At 37.6% G+C, this 25,624-nt stretch overlaps 2 protein-coding genes across 2 annotated transcripts; one reads left to right on the top strand and one right to left on the bottom strand.

Annotated features, from left to right (window-relative positions):
- Nucleotides 1–4,338: 4,338 nt before the first annotated feature.
- LOC111237289 (cAMP-dependent protein kinase inhibitor alpha-like) lies at nucleotides 4,339–9,632 on the bottom strand. The gene is made up of 4 exons (XM_022766326.1): nucleotides 9,552–9,632; nucleotides 7,553–7,730; nucleotides 6,334–6,396; nucleotides 4,339–5,872 (listed from the first exon to the last, which is right to left on the bottom strand). Exons 2-4 carry the CDS (start codon nucleotides 7,701–7,703, stop codon nucleotides 5,769–5,771), a joined length of 318 nt encoding a protein of 105 aa, XP_022622047.1. The 5' UTR covers nucleotides 7,704–7,730; nucleotides 9,552–9,632; the 3' UTR covers nucleotides 4,339–5,768.
- Nucleotides 9,633–11,098: 1,466 nt separating this feature from the next.
- zc2hc1a (zinc finger C2HC-type containing 1A) lies at nucleotides 11,099–23,859 on the top strand. The gene is made up of 10 exons (XM_022766259.1): nucleotides 11,099–11,171; nucleotides 11,931–12,004; nucleotides 13,405–13,521; nucleotides 15,578–15,604; nucleotides 17,002–17,143; nucleotides 17,475–17,617; nucleotides 19,595–19,700; nucleotides 19,922–19,997; nucleotides 21,551–21,655; nucleotides 22,356–23,859. The coding sequence occupies exons 1-10, from the start codon at nucleotides 11,153–11,155 to the stop codon at nucleotides 22,489–22,491; spliced, it is 945 nt and encodes a 314-aa protein (XP_022621980.1). The 5' UTR covers nucleotides 11,099–11,152; the 3' UTR covers nucleotides 22,492–23,859.
- The last annotated feature ends 1,765 nt before the right edge of the window (nucleotides 23,860–25,624 follow it).

Genomic DNA, 25,624 nt, shown 5'->3' with positions numbered 1-25,624 from the left:
TGCAAGTTCAGCATACTCAGGAATTTTTCCATTATCTGGCTTCACTTATTATCAACTCAGTCACCCTAGGGTTTCCCAGGCACGTTTGTGCAAAAAGGGGCGGTGTTTGCAGCATATTATCAATTGCAAACATGGATAAGTCTATAAGCAGAAGAGTGGCATTGCAAATGAAGAGCAAACTATAATATTAGAGAAATACGAAGACTGTATGAATGCTTAAGTTAAAGTTAATACCACTGCCCCATCATAAAGGCAGGAGTAGATCTGACTATAATTACATTTGTGTATTGCATTGAATTATTTTATTGCTTAGAATAGTTTAAGCCCTACTCTTTCAGCTGCAACCTGTGTCAAATGGAAACATAATTCAAAGTGGTAAATTGGTCTACAAGGCTTTAATGTTTCAATCAGTCTCTATTGTTGGATGCATTGATTGCAGCCAACACAAAAAAAAATGAAATGAAGAAGACGGGAGGCGCACACCGGTGTACACTCCTGCTGAGGAGCTGGCCTTCTGTAATTGTGAGGGTCACCCACATGTATGTTAAGATGGACGTAGCCTCTGTGACGTCACCCATAGGTCTCTGAAGAGCGGTTTTGAAGCTCAGAGTGGGCTGCACCGCTGTCGCTATCTTGGCACTGCCTGACTTCACCTAACTCCCGGTTAATCCAAGAATTGGCAAAGAGGTAGGGCATGTGTGGGGCGAAGACTTCGGTCAGAGACAGTTGAGAAAGAAGATGGCTCATTTTACAGTCATTTCCTGTAACTTTGCCACATGGATTTCTCCACCTCCTTGCCTCTTTAGGAGACCAGCAGCAGGTCTGAGTCTATTCATTTCAATGAATTGCCCCATAATCACCGAAATAAATATTAGATCCATTTTTCACAAGCCACATCTCTTCTGAACATTCTGGCATTTTTCAAACCCACAGATCAGGAGAAAATTTACTTTATTTGAGACCTGTCTCTGTCTCAGCAACAAATTCTTGCAAGATCTCACAACAGATCCCTCTTCTCTGTATCTTCTGGTCTGGTTTCACTGCTGCAGTAGTGCTGCTGATTTCCAACCAGAAGTCTATAGGGACCTATACATGCAACCATGAATTAAAAGATAAAACTGATATAAAACATATATTTCTTTGTGTTATAATACTATTATTGTTATTATTTTAGACTGATATGATCTTGTACTGGGTTGATCAGATATGAGCAAGCAGATAAAAACAAGCAGCAAAATCAGGTGTAAATTCATACTGTAGGCTATCTAGTGTTGTATTGCATTAGTGTTGCTTTTTGACATGAACAAGCAATCACAACCACACCCACTTAGGAGTACTGCTTGTAATGCGCCTTCTGTTATAGAGTTTCTTTGCTTCAGTGCATGTTGGTTTAATAACTATGGCTCATAAGCTCCCGTTAGCTTCCGATAGCATTGTTAGTATCTTGCTCTGATGCTAACCCAAGGCTAATTAATGTCTGATTCCTACTAGCTAGTTAGCTAGTGAACAAGCCAGGTAACACCATTACCTTCTAATTAGTGCTAGCATAAATAAAATTATACTAGAATTTTACTCACCTCAAAAAGCAGGAGCACAGACTCCCTCACCTTCTGTTGGTCAATTAACTGCACAACAAGCCCTATTATTTTTTCCAACATTTGCATGAAAAATCCTCCAAAAGGCACCATCACTGCAAACATGGCCAAGAGGTCACGTTCAGTGAATTAGCTGAGGTGACACTAAGCAGACACCAAGGGGCTTGTCTACTCTTATGGCACCCACCTGTCACTAAGAACGGCCACACCCCCAATTATGCATAACTATAACTCAATAAAAATTAAGCAGGTGAGTTCTATAAAATATATAAATTATCATACATATGCATTTTTCAGCTCTGGAGCAGAGACAGGTTAGGTGTGCAGCATAAGCAGAGACAGTTTATCTTCTTCAGTGGGTTTCTTGGAAGATCACAATCATCTGAATACCAATAAAAAAAAAAAATAATAATAATAATAATTTAAAGATAAAGAAAAAAAAATCATACTAATAATAATAACAATAGGCCTACTTACACCCTAATCCCACCTGTATTATATAACCTACAACCCCCTTCTGATTTCCTGTAAATTCTGTCCTGTACTCCGTAGTGATTTTAAACTTTTTTCCATTCTTGCCCTGTGTCAAGTAGCTTTCTATGTTTCTTAATCTCTCCCTCTCTGAATTAAGCCATAATTGTGCTATGATTACCTCCTCTCTGCAGTGAAGTTATTTAATATGAACTTTTGTCTTCTGTATATTAGGAGTAATGTCATTTGAGTTATTCAATTTGACAACTATGAGACATGGTTAGCTCATTGTGAGACGGACAAATTGCACTCATAAGAGATATTTAGACAAATGGGTAGAACGCTTGCCATCCTAGGTTACAGTAGATGAACCGCTGGTCCCATTCAAATGTCGCTGTCCATTAAGACGACACATTCCCATATGGCAATATGGCACTGAAATCTGGGCAGCTTACGATGAAGGAACAGCTATGCAAGGAATATGCAAATATATACCGGGATACTGTTTTTATAGGAAGGTATATATGGTCAATTCTGACCCATAACACAACATATGTATGTTATTTTAGGAACTATTTTTGCAAATGATAAATTGACAATTATCTTGACCTTTCAGACAATACACATTCCTGAGTGAAAACTTGATGATTGAATAACACCTTGGAACAATTCTATAACCCTACTGGGTTGGCCCCTTGATCTTTTGATCAAGAAAATACTACACATTTGAAGACAGTACCCCCTCCTGTTTTATTGTCAAGAATCATCTGTCTCAGTACAACATCCTTACTGCTTCCAGTACATTACTGTCTTATCAACACCTTTATGTGTGGCTAAGCTGATTCAATCTAGGAGTCCTTCCTGTCCCTCTGGTAAATTGACCCCAGGTGTTACACTGTTAGGCTTCTATAGGAAATTACCTTTTGTTTCTACACCCTTTTGATCTCATTGTTATCCTGTCTGACCACATGTCTGTAACCCATTTTTCCTCAACTGTATAACTGTCCCCCTCCCCTCCATTCTCGGTCAGTCTATTGCCTCAGACCCGCTCTGTGTTAGTAGGCTCACTGTATTCTGGAATACCAATAAACTCACACCACTACAGCAAACTTGGAACTAAGGACTTGAGTGAATTTTCTTCAACATTTATCATCAGCCTTTTATAGGCTGATAATAAAATAACAAAATTGTGCCTATTTTAAACATAAAACGATTTGCACACTGTGAGTTAAATGAGGTCTATGGTTATATTTAGACCTCATATGTTATATTTACCAATGAAATTAAGTTACTTAAGCAGATAAAACATTTTAGTGGATGGTAATTAGTGTTTTTTTCAGTGTTTGTCAATGAATTCAAATAGGGGTCAAATTCAACCCGAAACACTACAGGTGTAAACCCTTTTCTAACACATTAGGCAGGTTAATGTAACACAGAGCCCTTTAATAATTAAGTATCAGAATCACAGCGTCCTTTAATAACACCAGAGATGCCTTTGATAATATCTATTGCATCACAGAAGAGTGTAATAATACCAGAGACCTATAAATATGGTATTAATTGCATCACAAAGGCTTGTAATAACATTGTCTATTGCATTACGGAGATCCTATAACCATATTATCTTTTTCATCACAGAACTCTATATCAGTATGATTTATTGCATTACATAGACCTACAGCATACTTATTGTATCTACCAAATAGCAAAATTTTCAGTCCTCACACCCCTTATTAAGTTATTCAGTACTTTATTGTATTCTATGTGTATTTGTAAAATGCTTTATTATGTGGTTTAATATCATGTTTGCATGACATAGGTCTACAGTATTTAATGACTAACATGGGCTTAATCAATGTCTAATCACCAGCCAAGGCATAATCACTATATCTTTTTGTCAATTATACTGTAGGTCTATAATTGTAGAGCATCAACTCCATCACATGGGTGAACAACTGAAGTATCTATTGCATCACAGAGACTTAAAATCACAGAATAGGGTATCACAATTATACAGTTTCAGTGACAGTAACTGCATCACAGAACTTAATCTATCATTTCCAAAACAAAATGAACCAGTGGTATAGCTTATTTGTGACTTACTGTCAGGTCTTTGACCACAAGAGGGAGACAAAGACCTGGTTTACTCAGCCCTCTCATCAGTGGACAGGACACGCACATAAATTAGTTTTGACAATATTTCATTTTTCACCAGCGAGATTTAATTGCACATCGAAACTTACAAAGTCAACAATATCAAATATGAGGGCTTAATACAGAAAGGTAACTGACAACACAGGGGCGTGACTCATGAACGAATGCCAGGAAATAATAATACAAAAAATACAACATACTCATGGGTGTTCTTGGTCACCAACAATGCTGGTCATTAAATGACACTATATCTGACTCAATGTACAAAATATTTTTCACCTGTAAGTACATTGTAAAAGGTCATTAACTTTCAGATTTAAGCCATAAAATGCAAAACAAGACAGAAACAAATCAAATGATCAGATAATGTCTCTGGGTTAAAAATAAATCTTAAAATATTTGAGTGTTATACAGCATGAATTCAAGAGAAATTTTTAGAGTGCATATCTATATATTTGATTGGTATAACAAAACAAGACAGTGTACCATAGCTACCATTATAGTATTGAGAGGGATGGTTTTGTCACTATGAAACAATAAAGAAATGGGAATAATAATCATTCTAGCAGACACCCGATAAGCCACAGGACATGATGTATGTACACACACATACACATACAGATCTATAATAAACAATAATAATGATAAATAACACACTAGTGTACTCGGTGCAGTCAGTATTAGGATTTTTCTAATCTCCAGCAGCAAATAAGTTATTCATCTTAACATCCACCACAAACAAATTGTATTTAAAACACACACACCCTCATACACACCCTCATACACACACTCATGGACACAAATTTGGATATGCTTAGTGGAAGGCAGTGCATTTATCTAATGTTGGGTAACAAGGATACAGCAATAATATCAACAAATTTGTATGTATAATATGAAATCTTTACACCTTGTACTTAGAATGGCAAACTCCTGCATCCATCGCCATCACAGAAGACCGAAGACTTTTCCACAGAGAATGAAATGGATAATTAAATATGAGTTAACATACTTTGTAACCAAACAAGATTTAGTTTTACATAAGATGTATTGCAATAGAAGAACATTATTTAAAAAAAATAAATTCCATAACTATTAACAACTATCTGAATGACTCAAAGAATGAAAGTCGAAGAGTCAAAGTCACAAAGAATATTTTAGATAAATGCCTTATTCATACAAAATACCATTGTAAATCATAGTTAGGTAAATCATCAGTAAGTTGCATTTTCAAAATACTGAATATTAGAAAATAATTTCCCATGTAAAGACCTAGGACAAGCTTTACAATGTTTTGAACATATAAAAATAAGAAATAACAGTATAGATGACTTACTTTGGCAACAAAATAATTTAAAAATGCTGTACTCAGGCATAATCTAACAGAAGCAGACACCAGCTGCATCTGTTAGGCCTGGCAGTGGACACAAAAAGGGCTATAACAGGTTGTGGGTCAGTGTGTAAGAGCAGGAAAGTAGCCAGTGAAACAGAACACAGTTGCTCTTTTGATACAACTTTTGCATGACCACTGTGACAGAGTTAAAGAGCAGATCAAGTTCCTAACTCAGATAAATGCAGGTGTTGATGCAATAAGAGCGTAGGGAAAGTAGGTGTCCAATCACTATCCTGGATTCCCTGGAAGTGTTGTGTAGTGGCTGATTCAAGGCAAGGTGGGGACGGAAGATAATATTTTAATTCAGCAGAAAAACTTAACCCTTCTCCAAAACCAACAAATGGCCTCTGGTCCCTTCTCTCCTTTCCTCTCAGTACCACGGACAGACAAACAGCAGTGGTTTTGGCCGTTGACAATGGCCATCATCATGCATCACATCCACTCTCATATCAACAACCACAAAGGAAAGGCATCAAGGGAAGGAGGCTTTTTAAGGAAAATGGAACACATCCAAGCACAGAAGTGAAAGTGCATAGTGGTTCCTACAGTGATGACTTCCTGATTGTGGGATGATGGTAGTAGAGGATCTTGCTGTGTGTGTTTATAGTCATTAAATGCAATTGGCCAGTCAAAGGCCTAACATTCAGGGAGCAGGTAGACAAAAATAAGTGGTTGTCTGAGTCCATAAATGTCTGCCACCCTTTGTCATTTAGTTGCCCTCACCTTGAGTCTCCTCTTCTTCAGCTGGAGAGTCCTGGCTTTTCTCAGCGTTTTCTTCCTCATCACCTGGGACAGAGAGAAACAGAAAGACAGTTTCATGCATAAATTACAACTTGTGAAGTCAGTGATGCGAATGAGGTTGGTTGAATCAGAGGGTAAGTTACCATAAAAACAGCAGGAATTTAAATCACCAAGTTAGAATGAGCAAAGAATCAACTCATAACACTTATAGAAAGAGGCAGGTTTAAAGGTCTCCTTGAAGAGAAAGTTTTTTTTTTTTGTTTGCCTATTAAGTTTTGCTCAAGTTACTGGGTGTTTTCTTTAATAAATCAATTCAACATACACTTATGAGCAGTGGCGGATTTAAATATGGGTGACTTGGGCAGCGGCATCTTGTCCGGGGGGCGGCACAGGCGCGCAAAAAAAATAGTTACATTTGCGCCATCTGTTTTCTATCGCTCATTTACACATCACATCAATGACATCATGTCACTGTGTGGGTCAGAGCGGTGCCCTTTTTAGTTTATGCAGACTTCTGCTGAGAAGGTCTTCTCTCTCACCCTCAGAGGTAGTGGGAGATGGGGAGGGGCGCAGGGGCGGAGCTTACCCACTGGAGCAGGGGAATCTATCAAATAGTGCACTTCTATCTCTGTACAGTAGGCTACTAATACAATCAGTAAAATCAGTCACACCAGGAAAAGCTACCAAATAAACCACAATTCATTCATAATACTGTGAATACAGACCTGTAGTTTCACACACATCTGTTTTCTGTGTTGTGTGAACTCGTGGAGAATAATAAACTAAAAATCTTCTTTGTATTCTTATTACTTTAGGTATTTACTTTTGGTATTTATGATTGTATAAAATTCTGGTACTAATTGATGACTTTGCATTAAGGAAAGCAAGAAAGGCTGTCAGGACAATAGTGCAATTTAGAATGAGTGTGTCTTTTTGTCTTATTGTGAAAGTATATATATATATACAAGCAAAATATACATGCTGAAGGTGGTATTCACCCAGGGCACCATTCAAGCTAGTACCACCAATGCTTATGAGATACTATTAGTGCAAGGGAAAGTTCAAGTAGGTTCAAAAATCGCATAATAAGATTTTATGCTTTCACTCTACAAAGTCAAAGTAGTTTTAGAATTAGTAACAGATGTTTTTTTCCATGTTATCAGTACTTGTGTGTTATGTGCCATCCAGTGATATTTCTCACCTGATTTGTTGATGTTAAGCTGTCCCAGACTCTGTGACAGGTCAGTGGGTCCCTGCACTCCAGGGGTTGCTGGGATTTCATGGATGGCATTCCTGCGACCAGACCGTCGAGAGGTGATGAAGTCCTCGTAGGTCGCCTCCACATCCGTCATCGCTGACACACCTCACCATAGCAGGACCTGGCACACACAGAAGCTTAATACTGGGCAATGGAATGAAAACACAAATGAGGGTGTTTTTGAACTAATGCAGTGACCAAAAACACACACTCAAAGGGGTAATTATGGTACAAAGGAGCACAGTGTGTCATCCCACTTGGAGTAAGCATGGAGCGCGATGGGAGCTGTGTTGCCACAGAGATTTAGGCTAAACCCCTCTGCTGTCATTCTAATGCTCTGTATCAATCTGTGCGGGAGAGGCTGCCCTTCACCACTGAGTAAGTCCCGGCTTCCCTGCCCCATTTCCACTAATTAAAATCTGTCTGTCTGAGATTTCTTGACTTCATCTATCTATCAATTTTGAATATCAGCACTTAAACACTTCTAAGAGTTAGACTCTGGAGAAGAGTCAGACTGGAGAAACTGCAAAAATGACCTCAGCTCCCACGTCCATTTGTGGCTATTTCAAGAGTGGTGCAAGCTGTGATTGACCATGGTTATTTTTGGATGTCTCCTCTGTCATCATCTGAGCATGCTCCCACTCAGCTGTCATTCTAAAAATGGTGTCAAGATGGGCAAGACCCAACAGATGTTGCCCATGTACAATTGGCAGACAATTGGGGAAGCAACAGACAAAAGATGATATACTCCAACAAGAAGTTGAGACAGATAATTTTTTTTAAATTCTTTTTATATTTTTTCTTTTTTTTTCCTATGCTCATATTCTATGAAATATTGATTGCCTGTTTACATTATTTAGTCACAATTCTGCACCCAGAAGAACATCAGCAGTTAAGCAGTGTGTGTGTGTGTGTGTGTGTGTGTGTGTGTGTGTGTGTGTGCGCGTGTGTGTGTTAGTGTGTTTGTGTGTGTGTGTTTGTGTGCGATCCGTGTTGTGTGGGTGTGACTGTCCTGGTGTTGTGTAGTGTGTGTGTGTGTGTGTGTGGCCTGGACAACAACATATCTAGCACAGACTCAAAACAAATGATCAAGTCACTTCATAAACAGGCTAGTATGCTCTGCCCTTTTTGTCACTGAATAAGAAGTGAAAAAAATTAATTAATTAATAAAAAAAAAGAACTTGGCTTCTCCTGCTCTGCAACCGTTTGATCTGTTCTGCTGCCAAACAGAAAATTAGCAGAAATGAGGGCAGTGCAGGAATAGAGTTCCAGAAACATATGCTAGTGTTATTCTAGATGGCCTGGGCAAAACTTGAACTGTTGCCAAAATCCCTGCCCACCCTCACACACACACACACACACACACACACACACACACACAAACAAAAATACACACTTTACTAATTTTATTCCTAACTTTAGTATCACCGATATTTACATATACAATGTATATTACTGTGTTCTTTCTGTAGCATCTTATTAAATCTATAGGTTAGGATTAATATGGAATGAATAGTTAAGTAATTTATTAAGTGTTCCTGCCCTTGCCCTGAGCTGTCTAGTCCATTGCAAACCTTTGTTAGAGTATGGTTTAAATAATTGATGTCTTCCAACATTTATCATCTATCATCTAAGGACTAAGTGGAGGCGCTGCTGCTCATTAAATCAAATCTAGTCTTGCGCAGTGGGGTCCTATAATAAATCACTTGCATTGATGACACAGTAACGCCCTAGCCTTTGCATTAAAACATGCCATTAATGCAGGATCTATGTGCAGGATCGACATGCTCAAACTGATAATAAATGAACAGCTATGTCTTTTTCTGATGACAAAGACCCCCGTAGAATTCAGTAAGCGCAGCCTGCACAGATATTAACGTTGCACGTGGAATTACGATGCACATTCACCTCTACTATAATTACCATCATTATCAGTAGGTACCTGTTTAGGTTAGAGGGCTTCCGAATAATCGCAGAGGTCAATCACATCAGCTTGAATACCACTACCCCACTACCATTACGCTCAAGAACGACGATTTACCCTGACAAGCCACTGTCAGAATTTCCGGGTACAATTTCAAAATAAAACTCAGAGCTTCAAATTACCCTTTTGATCCACTACCAGTTAGAACGTCAAGTAAGGCTAAGCAATAATACAGAATTAACATTAATGAAAATTATCCTAAATATTATTCTTGTAAGTCACTTAATGACTAAAGTCAGTCAGTTGTAAAAATAAAATAAACTGGCTAATATGAATAAATCTATGACAGGATATTTTAGTCTAATCAAACTAAATAAATAAATCATCAGAAAGACATTATATTATATTATATTGTATTAAATAGCCTACAATGTCAATCGTATTATTTTGTAAGTCCAAAAGAAGTTGGATTGGCCTTGAGATGAAAGAAACACTGACACTCCAATTTCCAATAAAAGCTAAAGGAGAGAGGGGGGGGGGGGGGGGGGGGGAGGGAGAGGAGAGAGAAGCCCGTGAGGGCAAGTAGAGAGCAAGAGAGAGAGACCCAGTGAGAGAGAAAACAGTGATCTTGTTGTGATGAATGCACAGAGGTTGCAGCCATTCAGCATCAAATTTTCTGTGGTCTCACAGCATCTGGCTGTGAATTACTCCATTCAGCTGGCACATGTGCTCAATATGCCAAACTGGGCAAAAAGGCAACAAGGTCATACACTACGGTCATTAAGGACTTGGCTAACTTGACCCAACTCATTCACCCAATTCATTGGTAAAACCATAAATTATTATCTTTAGTATGCTCATGAATTTCCTATAAATATCATAAAAGAGCACTATTTTATTCTGGGACAAAACTGGAGTATTATTGTTGACAACACCTGAAAGAGTTAAAAGAAAATGAGGAAGGATTATTTTTTTCACTCCTATAAACTGATATGTTAACTACTTCAAAAATTGTGCAACGCTTTAATGCCATATTTGGGAATAATATTAAGAACAAGAGAACCGAGGTTGCCTCCCAGGCCCCACCTGCTGTTCAAAGTACACACTTGCATTAACGCGAACCGTGCAGTAACAACCAATCACATACTCAGATGTTAGGACATGAAGCGGCATTAGACAAGCCAGTTGCTATTGGTAGCCAAAGATCAGTTATATCAAGATAGTTAATTTTCAATACTAGCATATAAAACGTTGTTATAACTGAATTATAATAATTGTAAATTATAATTATAACTGAATCATAATGCCCCATGCCGTAGAAAAGCAGGGATGAGTATAAATTTCTGATTATTTAGCGTATCTAACTGATACATGAATGAAGGTAATTTATGCAAGCTGTCGGTATTACAACAACTACCATTAACTTACAAAGACCCTAAATATTGATATTTTTGCATTTCACTTAATTAGTGGGCATAAATAAAAGGTAATATCAAGAATTTGAGAGATGTTCTCCGTGTTTTAGTGAAGCCGGAAGTGCGCAGGAGTGAATCCTCTCACTTCCTCTTGCTACTTTTGGCCGTTTGTAACAACAGCAGCATCAGACAAGGGATTACCTAATGATGGAAGAATTGGAAGGTGAGAGAAATTTCCCTCCAGGAGCATTTTAGCTGTTTGGTGTTAAAGTGGAACTCACCGCCTCTCCGTTTCCATCTTTCTAATTTTGCGTACTGCTTTTGCTTGCCAGTTCTGATAGCGACCTCTTTTTTTGTTTGGAATTTAGCCCATGTAATGCTAGGTAACGCCAGGGCCAAAGATGAAAGTAGCTGCTGCCTGTCTGTGTATGGGTGTGATCCCTACATTAGCCACCGTCGCTATCCAGTGTTAGCATGCTGTAAACTAATAAACCTTTAAATGATTGAAACCACCGTATTGCAAAGGACAGTCGGTTGTTACATTTCTTGTGTCTACCGTTATACTGGCGAGTGTAATATATAAACTACGTTTAAAAATCTTAAACCTTAGCTTCTTACTACTAAACTCTGTCTGTTTTCAGTATTTGTAAATTATTGACAGAATCCATGTAAAATTAACATATCAAAGCAACACTATATGACACATTAGTTGGTTATTGACAACGACAATGCCCAAAACACGATTTATGAGAGCGAAACTAAACATTTACCATACACCAAATATTGATTATGTGTGTGTGTGTGTGTGTGTGTGTGTGTGTGTGTCTGTCTGTCTGTCTGTCTGTCTGTGTGTCTGTGTGTGTCTTCTTCCTGTAAACACACGATCGTTTCATCAATAAATTAAGAGTGGCCAGGTGTGGTCCATTTCTGTTCCCCTTGATATTTAACCTTCTTCACTACACACTATCTGTTATTTTTACAGATAGTGAAACTCCCCCTGCTGAGGATCTGTCTCAATGCATCACCTGTAAAAGATGGTTCTTCCCTAAAGTCCTGGTAAAAATCATCTTCCTGGTCTACAGTGTAGTGTTGTGAGAGCAAGCCCCTGAAATGAAAATGCTGTGGATTTGGTTCAGCCAAAATTGGTCTCTATTCTTATGGTTAATATACTGTCCTTAAAAAGATGAATTTGTTGTGTTGAGTATACACTATTTGACTATGACTATTTTCCACAGTGATGATCAGCTGACAGGATGTCAGCTGTTTGGATAATAATGTATCATTGACTACAATCCAAATAGCCAGCAGGGCCATGTGGAGAGCTCTGTATAGGGAAGATGAAACTTTTGACAAAGCTGTAAAGCTATTTGTTAGAGCAGATGTGTGGAAAAAAATAGACTAAGGACCTACTGTAGTGCTAAAATGCATTGCTGTTAAATTCAAGTCTGGGAGCAGTGGCGACTGTAAATAATGGTTGCTATGTAATGGAATTTGTTACCAAGGAATCAAACAGAAAACACAAATGCCAGATTTTTCTTTCAAAGAGGCCACTTTTATCAATAAGATTGATGCTTTTTTAAATGACTTGTAAAACTTATTCATAATTGACTTATTATGTAAAGTGATTTGTATATATGATGATATGATATATGTATTTACTGTAGTAGTTATACACATGGATAAAGATGATGCATATTTTTGTTACTGCCACTGTATTTGCTTTTATCATCACTTTACTACATGAATGTGACTAAAAAAATAATATAGGGCTGGATTTTACCACATCAAAGCTACAATGATTTCAGTAAGTTGTTGGAAGATATTCTTTCCTAGTAATGCAAGTACACAAATGTGCACTTATACAGGCACTAAGCCTCATTAGCTGACAATGGCTACAGTACTGCATAGTGCATTTGCACTTTTGTTGGCATGTATCTGTAAAGGGATGTGTGCTTGTATCTACATTAGGAGGTTAAAAGGTTTAAAAAATTGGATGCAGCATTCAATAGATTATAAGTGTCATTAATGTTACACAATCAACAATATAAACTAGATTCAATTTGAAAGAAGTGTGTATTATTTACCTAGCACTTGTCAGAGAAATCATATTTCTCTTGCTTTTTGCTGCTTTAAAAAAAAAAACCTAAAGGAGTTTAAATCGAAAAAACAACTGGGACTGGTGACCACCAGTCCCAGCCTGCAATCGAAAAAACAACTGGGTCAGCCTGGTCAGATGCGTACATGAACTGATGAAGCCGATTTTTCGATTTAAACTCCTTTAGGATACTATGACCTGGACAAATGAGAATATGCACAGGCTGCTTTCAAAAAAAAAAGTTTTGAAAATGTGCTAGGATAAGATAAAGGTACAAATCACAAGTGTTTCCAAAATGTGTAGAAGGGGATGTAAGTTTTACAGTGTGTAGTTATTGCCTACTTTATTTCTCTCTCCACAGGAGAGGCATGCTAAAATCTGCCACAAGTCAACAACAAAGCGGAGGAAGGTTTTTGACTCCAGTAGACAGCGAGCTGAGGGCACTGATATCCCCATACTCAAACCTATCAAACCAAAGGTAAGGCCACACCTGAGGATGGGGATGGAAATCCAACACAAAATGTCCAAGAGAGTTTAATTTGATTAACGATTTTAAAAAAACTGCACATCTCAGAAACACTGTCTGAACACTTGATGAATTCAAGTTTTATTTCATGTTGTCATTGACTGACATTAAATTGTCATGTCATTAAATTGTTTAGAAATGTATTTTGTTATGGTAATAGCCATCTACTTTCATGACAACAATTACTCATCTATCTTTTAACTTGAGGTCATTCATTAATTCATCTTTCTAATGTAAAAATTTAGGAGTAATTCATTGGTTGGACAGTGCAAGTTTCAATATGATATTCCATATCACAGGTCAAGAGACTATATATTTTCAGGCCACAAAACAGCAAATCTGCTGCCTTAATCATAATCTTGTTTACTCTGGCTCATGTGAACAATTGCTATAATTACATTCAACTCACAGTGGCTTCAGAAAGTATTCAGACCCCTTCACTTTTTGCGGAATTTATTGTGTTATAGATTTAATTATAAATGGATAAAATTGCCATTTTTACCCATCAGTCACACTCAATGTCCCATAATGACAAAGGGATCATGTTTTTATAAATGTTTGCAAATTTATGAAAAATCAAAAACTGAAATATTTCATTTACAAAGGTAAGACCTTTAATTCAGTACTTTGCAGATCCTAATTACAGCTTTGAGTCTTCTTGGGTCTTCAAGCAATGCACATCTGGATATGGGCAGTTTATCCTGTTCTTGCTGGAGGATCCTTTCAAGGTCCGTCAGATGGGAAGTGTCTATGAACTGCCGTCTTCAGGTTTCCCCACAGATGTTCTGTGGGGTCTAAGTCTAGGAATTGGCTGGGCCACTGAAGGACAGTCACTCCCAGTACTGGAACACTGGATTAAAATTATTAATGACCATAGTATCAATAAGCTATGACGTTATCGGTTTTGCTTCCAGTAATGGAGAAATTAAAAGAATAGATTTATTATTTATTATTGCTACATATAATAATAAAATCCGTCACATTTTATGTCACCAACTCTGTTTCTGATTAAGACATTTGTCGATGATGTGTCTTCATTATTCCCAATTATTCCAGTGTTGTCTTAGCTGTATTCTATGGTCATTGTCATGCTGAAGAATGAACCATTGCCTCATCCTCAGGTTGTGTGCGCTCTGGAAAAGGTTTTCTTCAAGGACCTCTCTGTATTTGGCTGCATTTGTCTTTCCCTCAATTCTGACCAGTCTTTCTGTCCCTGCTGCTCCACCTGCCGCTCCACCATCATAGAATGATGCTGCCAACACTAAGGATGGTATTAGCCAGGTGATGAGGTGTGCCTGATGTTGTTCACCAGACATAGTGTTTGCGGTTTTGTTGATCACCTCTGTGATCAAAGCCTTTCTTGCCAAGTTACTCAGTTTGGCCGGATGGCCAACTTTATGAACAGTCCTGGTGGTTAAGAAGTTCTTCCATTTCACAATTATTGAGGCCACTGTGCTCCGTGGAACACTTGAAGCTTTAGAAATTGTTTAATAACCTTGCCTTGATCTATGCCCATCCATAATGTTGTTGCAGAGATCTACAGAGAGTTCCTTAGACTGTTTTTTGCTCTGACATGCGGTATGTATTGTGGGACCTTATCTACAAAGGTGTATGCCTTTCTAAACTATGTCCAACCAGTTCAGTTTGTCACAGGTGGACTCCAGACGTTGTAGCCATATCTCAAGGATAATTGAAACAGGATGCTCCTGACTACAGTTTGGAGTACCACAGCAGAGGGTCTACTTTTGTAAATAAGAGGTGAATTGGCAATTTCACCCATTTAAAATACAATCTACCACACAATAAAGTGTGACGGGGTCTGAATACTTTCAGAAAGCAAAGTAGGTCACTGGAACCCAGAAGGAATCAGCTGTTCAAATATGGTCAACATAATGATCATCACTGTGGTTGGTACAGCTAATGTTTTTGATCTTTGCTGCCCCATGTAGAACACTCAGTATTTTGTGTTGGCAGATTATTGTGTAAACCACTTTCAATTGTATTTCAGTCACAAAGTTCATCTGCTACTGAGAAAGTAAGTTGATTTGTATTTTTTTCATTTGTCCTTTCTTTTTGTTTATAAATTATTTGTAGCAACTGTGTTGCTTCAGAGCCTTTCACTCACTCTTTCTAGCACTTTAGCGATTTCCTTGCTTTGCAACATTGGTTTGAATAGTCTGGAGGCCTGTCAACTCATACTGGTGGTATTAAAAATCCAAAATCACTTTCCTACCTACATTCTTCAACTGACAATATTCAAATGAATTCTTTTATGTTTTCACTTTCTTTTATGGTTTATGTTTTAATTGTCTTAATTCTTGAATTCTCTTGTGGCTGCACTACTATAATTCTATATAATCTGTAATATCTATAATCTGTTGTAAATTAGTGTTTGACAACTCACCCTCAAACTACAGCTGTCTGCTTAGTTTCTGGCTCTTTCTTTATAGAAGTTGTCATGAAGTCTCAAGGCACTGAAGGTCACCCTGAATGACTGATACTTGCTTAAGTCACTGTGCCCAGTTTGAAGTCTGTTGTCTGCCAGTTCTTAAAATGTCAAAATTCTCTCTGTTGTCTTGACTTCAACTTTCTGCTGGATAATCACTCTATCCTCCCACTGGAATAACAGTATTCTCAGTTTTGTGGCATGAAGAGAACATACCTCTACTTGTCATATGGTTCTCTAGTTGTTATGTGATGTATAATCATTGGCAATTTTGAAGTCCTTAATAAGGAGCCAGAAATAATAAAACTGTTGATTGAGTTGTCAGAATATAATATATAGACATGTATCATGTAGTCAAGATCTTGAGGAATGAGGAGGATACTGTAAATAGTGCACAGTTGGAGGGAATTATGGAAAATTTGCTTCAGTTTCTTCAAAATCCTTTGTTTTTACTTGAAGACCATATAGGAGGAAGTGTGAAGTCAGTGTGGTGTCATGTTGCAACAGAAGCAGCTCACAGGGTGCCCAGTGAACGTCTACTATCAGCAATCAGCTCTACATAATAGCTCTAAGAAAGGGGATATTTTTTACATTTCAAGGCTGAATAGAAACAAAGTTATTAGTTTCCATAACAGTATGAAGTATGTTATTGGGATCTGCATTCAATAAAACCATCAGTTTTCTATTATTATAATAGACCTAGACCTAAATAAGAAAGGAATAATAACGTGATCATTAAAGTTTGGCAAAGAGAACATTTCAGAATACAACTAGCTTTTTGGCATTCTGGTGACTCAGTAACATTTTCTTACTTTTAGATTTTTAAACATAGAGAGAAACTAGAGACACAAAGACACACAATCAGCTGTTTAGTAATGATGGCATACTCATCATGACTCAAGTCATGATAACACATCAGAATGGGCAGGTTGGTTGTGGTACAAACAAGCTGGTGAAAGCATCACCTCTGTGTTGCCTCTTGCCAGGCAGAGCCGCCTAAGAAGCCATCCAACTGGCGCAAGAAACATGAGGACTTCATTGCTACCATCCGGGCTGCCAAGGCCCTCACTCAGGTCATTAAGGATGGGGGACCATTACCCCCACCTCCTCCTCCTACTTATGACCCAGGTAACACATACTGTAGCTCCAATGATTAACTAAGAAAATAGAAAGATTTCCAGTAAAAATGACTGATTTATTGTTACTGTTAAGAAACTCTTTATAACTGTGGTAATAACTATGATGAAACAAAACAGCTACTTACTAACAGCAGGGCACAAGATTCCTTTTTAGATGGTAAATATATGAGGATGTAATCAATAATAAAAAGAGTTTGAAACAGTAAAGCAGGAGTATGTAGGTAATGACAAAATTATAAATATAGGCTTGAAATTAATCTCAGGTTTATATAGTTGGTACTATCACTGGTATATTTTCCCACCACCTGTTTTGTCTTTAGACTATATTCAGTGCCCTTACTGTCAGCGGCGGTTCAACCAGAGTGCGGCTGACAGACACATCAAATTCTGCCAGGAGCAGGCAGCCCGTATGCCCAACAAGGGCAAGTTAGGAGATACCAAGAAGCCTCCTGGTCGCACACAGGTAAACACATACAGAGACCGTACTGGTCACTGTATGTGCACACAACAGACAATTTGTAGTTTATTGGAAAATATTATTTCTTTAATGGAGTCGAAATACACCTGTATATAGCATGTTTGCCACTGTTAATCTGGTTTGACATATTTTTAAAAATAAAAGATTCAAACATGCACTACCTTTTTGGAGAGAGAAACCATCACACATATTTGCATATTTGAGGGTATCATAGTACATAACATTTACACACAACCAAAAGCCATGCTCCGTGTATGGTTATCTCTGTTGTCTGTTGGCTACCATATAGTGTAACATGACCTATGTGTTCTATTGCAGTGTCTCCAGGTAGAGTGACTATGTTAATGCTTTCTATCATAGGACATCCATATCTAATGTTTTGTAATGTGTACTTTAAAGTGGCAAGAAGTATGTCAAGCAAAAGTATGTTAACCTTTTGGAATGACCTGGTTTTCTGCACTGATTTGTCATCAAATGTGACCCGATCTTCATTTAAGTCAAATATGTTTTTTGTGTCTTTATTGAACACAGCCATTAAACATTTACAGTGCAGGTGGAAAAAGTAAATGGACTTAATAATTGGTTGAACCTCATTTGGCACCAATAACCTTGAAGAGCTTCCAGTAGCTGCTGATCAGACGCGCTCAATATTCAGGAAGGAATTTTGGACCATTCTTCTTTAAAGAACTGCTTCAGCTCAGGCAGTTTTTTAAGATGTCTGGTTGCACATTTCTCTTCAGGTCATTCCACTGCATCTCTACTGAATTAAGGTCAGGCATCTGACTGGGCAACTCCAGAAGGTGGATTTTCTTTGGCTGCAGCCATTTTGTAGTATATTTATTTGATGTTTAGGGTCATTTTTCTGTTGCATCACCCAGCTTTGACTGAGCTTCAGCAGGTTGACAGACACTCTGACATTATCCTGGAAGAGACCTTGATAAGCTTGAGAATTAATTTTGCCCTCAATGATGTTGAGCTGTCCAGGTTAAGAGGACTTCAAATCATGATGCTCCCTCCACCCTGCTTCATCTTGGGGATGATGATATTAGGATGTTAGTATGCAGTGCCCTTCTACACTGTACAAGTCAACCTTAGTTTCATCAGTCCATAAAACATTTTCACAGTAGCATTGTGGAGTGTAAAGGTTCTCTTTATAAATTTCAGGGGCACAACATTGTTTTTATGGATAGAAACAGTTTCCTCCATGGTGTCCATGGAAGGACACCATGTTCCATGCACCATGATTTTCGTATGGTTGACTCATGAACAGAGATGGGAACCAGCTCCAATGATTCCTTTAAGCCTTTAGCTGTTACTCTGAGATTCTTTTTTAATGTTACTGAGCGTCTGCATTGTGCTTTTGGAGTCATCTTAGCTGGATGTCCACTTCTAGGGAGATTAGCCACGCAACTGAATCATCTCCATTTAGAGACAGTTTGTTTGACTGTGGACTGATAAGGATCTAAACTCTTTGAGATGACTTTGTAACCATTTCCAGCTATATGAAAATCAACATGATGATTTGATGGTTTACATCAGCAGATGTTTGTTGTGAACAGCAAACTCAAAATGTTTAAATGTTTTTAAAAGTCTCTAACCCATACCTCCAGTCTTGTTTTATTGATTGGACTATAGGTTTGATAACTCCTGACTCCAGTTAGCTTTTGTTGATGCCATTAGCTGAGGGGTTCATATACTTTTTCTAGCCTACACTGTATGATGTGATAATTTGAATGCTGTTTTGAATATGGACAAGAACAATCCAATGATTTGTGTGTTATTAGTTAAAGTAGATTGTGTTTGTTCATAATTGTAACTTGGATGAAGATCTGACCATATTTAAGGACAAATTAATACATAAATGGAGGTAATTCCAAAGGGTTCACTTACTTTTACTTGCCACTGTATTTTGTATTCTATTATTGTGTATTTAGTGTTTAGTGCTTCCCTCTCTTTCTTCAGTACAAACCCTCTGCTCCTGTAAAGAAGGTCAACTCTCCTGCTGTGTCAACCATCCCTTCAGCCTCCTCTCGTTTACCCCAGAGATCAGGCCTTGGACAGCCCACTGGTAAAACAGCACTGCTGTGTTTATCTCTCTCTTCTCTATATTTGCAAGGAAAAACATGATTTTTCAAGTCATTCAATGAAATTACTTTCAATGTCATTTCAAATGAAATGACTTGACAAATCAAGTTTTTCCTAGGCCAAGCTAAGTTTAGGACCACAGCAACACTCACACTGTCTTGTATTACTGTCATTATTTCTCTCACCCTGTTTCTCTCGCTCTAGGAATCCCCTCTGGTAAGGTCTCCTCTGCAGGTTCAATGAGGAGTAATCCCTCTGGCCTCACAAGTCCTCCATCAGGGTCAGTGCGCACAAACACTGCGTCACATATAAAAGGCAAAAAGGCATTGTTCCGTTGTTCACTATGTCCCGATGTCCAGGAAGTACTTCTATTTTTACCTTTTAAAAGAATATTCCCTAGGGGATGAATAAAGTATCTATCTATCTATCTATCTATCTATCTATCTATCTATCTATCTATCTATCTATCTAGTAATGTCTCTTCAAGCATTTGTTGTTTCAGTTTTATTGTTATTGTTCACGTTTTATGTCTTTGCTATGGTATGCAAGACATTGTGTCTACGTTGTACCTAGCGTGGCTCATTTAATTACAATAACCACAGCAAAAGATGATTTAAGCTTCATAATTACACTGCAGATTTCCTTTGTAGAATAGAGGATCTGTTTTACTTTGGAGTGCTTGCATATGCATGTTATTGAAGAAAGACTGAATTTCTTTAAATTACTGTAGCTCAGTAATAAAAGTTGATAGTAATTCTAACCGTACAATAATAAATATATATTTATGTGATATCCCTATGCTATTTATTTAGTGTTTTCTACTAACTACATTATCTTTTGTTTATCTGTGATTGAGTGATCAACAGATCAGTAAATGTGTTTAAGGAGTTGCAAGAAAAAGTAAGTGAACCCTTGAGAATCTACAAATGTATGCATAAACTTGTATTAGAATATGGTCAGATTGTCATCTAAGTTGCAATAATGAACAAACACAATCTATATGAACTAATCACACACAAATCATTGTATTCTTGTTCATATATTATTCAAACATTAACAGTGCAGGCTGGAAAAAGTATGTGAACCTCTCAGATAATGGCGAGATAACACATGAAAACATCATCCCAGCATGGAAGTACGGTGGAGGGAGCATAGTGATTTAGGCCTTTGCTGCCTCTGGGCCTGGACAGCTCACCATCATTTAGGTGAAAATGAATTCCCAAGTTTATGAAGGTATCTTACAAATTAATGTCAGGGTGGCTGTCCACCTGCTGAAGCTCAGTAGAAGCTGGGTGATGCAGGACTAAACATGCAGATAAATCTACTACAGAATGACTTCAAACAAATAAAATCCACCTTTTCGTGTGGTTCAGTCAGAGCCCAAACCTTAACCCCACAGAGATTCTGTGGAATGACCTCAGAAAGCTGTTCACACCAGAATGGTCCGAAAGTCCTCCAGAACATTTTGCACGAATGATCAGCAGCTACCAAAAATGCTTGTTTGAGGTTATTGCTGCCAAAGGAAGTTCGACCAGTAATTAAATACAAGGGTTCACTTACTTTTTCCACCAGCACTGTGAATGTTTAATGGGTGTGTTCAATAAAGCCATGAAAAGTTATTATCAGTTGTGTGTCACATTATGTTTGTCTGTCAGTTAATGCAGCAACCAGATAATTCCAAAGGGCTCACATACTTTTTCTTGCCACAGTAGTAGGCTAGTAGAAGCTCAAATGGATGGTTTGAACTTGAGATCTGTGCTACAAAACCAGTCCTACAGGTGATTTGCATTTGACACATCCTTGTCTCTCTTCTCTTTTGTTTGTCTCTGTTAGTGTGGGAAGTAAGACACGAGCAGCAAGCTCTGGCTATGGCTCTGTGAGGAACACTCATTCTGGAATAGGACTCAACAAGAAGAAAGCAGACTCCTATATATCAAGGTGAGCTAAAGCACAAAGACATTTGCTCCACAGAAAGTCAGCAAGAATGAATGAAAAACCACCATACAGTGAAACTGTCCTGACCTCTTGTGGTTTGGTGGTGTATTTCATCCAGCTGATGAGTCTGTTCTGGTCTCACCGAGTAACCTCTTTATATAAACACACTCTAGAAAGAATGCACAATTGGAGAGTTTTACTAAATTAACATCTTACAGATGCTATTAATTAAATAAGTTTAAGTTCAGTTCAGTTAGATTCGTTTTTCAGGTTTCCTTGGTTACGACTGTTTCTTACATGCATATTCTGACAGAATGGTACCTTAAACAAAAAAATCCTTACAGCTTGCAGTTATTTTTTAGAAATGGTTATGCAAGCCACACAACTCCAGGCTCTTTGTGAAAAAAAAGTATTTTTAATAAAAGTAAGCATTTTTACTTTCAAACTATGCCTTGCCCTATCACAACACTAAAACATTTGTTTCATCCACTTAAAAGGATTTTAAGTTATATTTTGTTTGTATGTTATATCACTGTCTACTTCACCTGGACTCAGATGATAATCATTTTGCAGCTTTTTTAGAGTATCTTAAAATCCCCACATTATTTAAACTTTTAATAATCTGTTAACATTAACAACATTATCAGCAGCCCTAAAATATCTTTAAAAACAAGTTAATGTATGTCTTTTTTAAATTTCTCAGGAATGATGTCGATGGCGATAATGAAGTCGACAACAGTGGAATGAAGAGCAAGTTCTGTCATGCTTGTGGGACCAAGTACCCTGTTGAGTCTGCCAAATTCTGCTGTGAGTGTGGGGTCAGGAGGATGTGCATCTGATGGCTGTCAGAAGAAGGAGAAAGTAGAGGAAAGCAGAGATACACCGGTACTCAAGCTAGCATCAGAGAGTTTTACCAAAACTCATGAGAATTTTACATCCATCCATTCTACCCTGTGTTTTCACACTTGGGTCTAGTTTCACAGCAGTAAAGTGGTGTAATCAGCAGACAGCCCAATGGTGTTGTGTTTTCTTTTGTAATTGCTGTATGGACCAAAATACAGATAAGGTGAATCTGAATAAAACTATTAAAGGTTAGGGTTGTGGTTTAGGAAGTGGTCGGTATGTATTATCACATTTTTCTTGCAGTCCTGCTAAATGTAGTACAAATTATTTTTTCGTAACACAAATATAATAACTTATCTAGTATAAAGCTGTGTTAAAATGATCATTTTCAGTAGCTTATATGACTGACACAGGAACAACCCACTCAACCCATTACTAATTGTAACTGGCTTTTTTCTTACTGCAGGATTTGCCCACAACATTGCTGCTTTTTCCACCAGCTCATACACATTATTGCTGTGAAACAAGAGGCCACGGAGGGATTAAGAATTTGGTCATGGGAAATATTGTGGTCTGGGTTGGTATTATTACAAAATCTTAATTTTAGAATAATTAAGAAGAGTACCCTGTAGAGGGTTAGGGTTAGTATCAGTCAATTAAAGCCATTGGTGCATCCTTAGAAGAGATGTGTACCAATTGTAGATACAAGCTAAGAGGTGTGTTGTAAAATGTGAAAAAGGAGGTAGAGGAAAAGTGTTGGATAAATCATTAAAGGTGGGTTTGATTGCCCCTGAATCTCAATCCCCTGTCAACCGTGATTTTAAATGCATCCCTTAGTCCCATCTGCCTCCACTTCATTTACAAACGGAATATGCTACTATTGAAGTGCAATATGATTGACTACTGAAGAAAACAATGCATTTTTCTAAATGAAAAAAATTTGAATTTAGGGAAGATATCACCTTAGTTTGACACGGGCAACTGCAAAAGTGAACTAACCGTTAAGATAGTTCTCCCCTTGCCGGCACTTTACAGGCAGTTTGTTTCCAGCTCTCTTAATGTTACCATCATAGGCCTGATGTCTGTAAAGAAATGTAGCATTTACTCAGTCTCTTTTATTCCCTCTCATTTTATACAATGAAATGACTTATTTATTTTCTTATCCCCATTAATTGTCACTGAATGAACAATGACTGCATCTTTTGTTAATGTTATACAGAATTAAAATGTGTTTTTATTTGAATTAGTATGAAACCTAAATGCACTTGGATATGTTGCAATTGTTTTGTTTTTTTTGAATGTTTATATTGAGTCAGTATTCAATGCATTAATGTTTTTAGGATTAAAAGTACGGTTACACTACAGTCATTTGAAATGCTCTGTATGGGTATGCTTGGTCTTTCTGCTTGATAGAACAGACACTATTTGTGACCCCACATAGTTCATTTACAGGTGGGACAGTAAGTGTGAAAGAGCTCAACTTGAGGTGCATGGCTAAAGTTCACTAACCGCCAAACTCTTATTGGTTATTTAAAAGTGATTGGGTATGATAGTCTTTAAGAGGTAAGACATTTATTCCAAGAAGCTACCTATATTACCTTACATGACAGAGAATATATAAACAGACTGGGCGAGTGTGTTTTTCTGTACTGATTAAAACACTTGTTAGCCTGGATACCTGGTTGTGCACTTAATGCCATGTATATCCACCATCAATAAACTTCCATTAAGACAAGTTTGATGGAGTTGTGAGAGTCTCTGTTGAAGAGAGAGGAAGTAGAAAACAATATACTGCTGTCATCCTGTAAATCATTTAGGGTAACAAGTACAAAGTAACATGAGCCTTTGCATTGTTGTAGATATAAATATATTTGAATACATATTCCATGGCTCATATACAATATTAGTTGCTCCAAACAAAACATTTTACAAACAGAAATTAACTACGTGATAATGCATTAAGTATGGTCCCTAACAGGAAGTGAAAATAGCTGCTGCACTGAAAGTGGGAGCTGGAACTATCAACAAAGGCTGCATGTTTGTTTTTTTTATGCATTTCTGATACACAAACTGACAAATGGCATATCTAACAGTTATGAAAAAACAACAAATGTGGCAGTTGAGCATTTTGGCTCCCCAAGCACATTCTTGGTAAGTTTTTTTATTTTTATTTTTTAATTAGGCAGGTATCGTTTATCAAAGCAACCAACTGAATGTGACAAGATAGCTTCTTTATATGTATCCCAGAACAGAGTCAGGCCTGTGAGACAAACTCAACCATCTGTGGAAGCATGTGCTTTTAAAATATCAATCATACTCAATGATTAATCAACACCATGTCATCTTAAGGAGAGCACCTGACACAGCCTAAAACAACAGGAGTTTTAGATAACAGAGATAACAAAGATGTGCCAGGGCTAGTCTCTCTAATCCAAAGTGAAAGCAAAACTGAATTTGAGCACCTTAATATTTCCTGGTCATGCTTGAGGACTCATCACTAAGTGCAAGTAAATGTCATAGCATATTCTTTACAATCTAATTGCTTTGAAAAATTCCTTGTAACTTAATCTTACAAAACAGTTTCCCCTTTGTACACACCTTCAACCATCTAAAAGCGTCTTTGTTTGGTGCATCAAGCACTTTTATGGAGTCATTCATGTGAATTCTGCATGGCAGTGGGTGGTTCATGCAGCACATAGTTGGTCCAAAGCATAGTGTGGGACAGTCCAGTATGTTGGACGGCCTTGGAACTTTCTTTTCCAGTTGGCTTAATAGCTTGTTTCTGCGTAGCTTTGAAACTTATCTGAAGAGTCAGTTGTCATGCAACACACAAAACAGTCGCAAGAGATATATACTTGTACTTGACAGGATAGCTTAAATGAAGTGGGAGCTTCCTCTTGCATAATCCAATGAAGGACTATATAATGCAGAAGAGCTGCAGTTTTTTTTTGCTTCACAATGTGCTTGAGTTTGGTCTCAGGTGTCCATTAATAGAGTATTGAGCATCTCGTAGCATTCAGTCATGATAGACAGGATTGCCTTTGCTTTGCAAAGATTTCGAGTCTCCTTGCTTTTTCTCTGCTCGTTCCGTCTTTGTCTTGTTGCTGTCTTCAACTTCGTGTTGGGTTC

The sequence above is a fragment of the Seriola dumerili genome, unplaced genomic scaffold, assembly GCF_002260705.1.
Source record: "Seriola dumerili isolate Sdu_G_001 unplaced genomic scaffold, Sdu_1.0 BDQW01000822.1, whole genome shotgun sequence".
NCBI lineage: Eukaryota > Metazoa > Chordata > Actinopteri > Carangiformes > Carangidae > Seriola > Seriola dumerili.
This window is presented reverse-complemented; position numbering and strand designations above follow the sequence as displayed.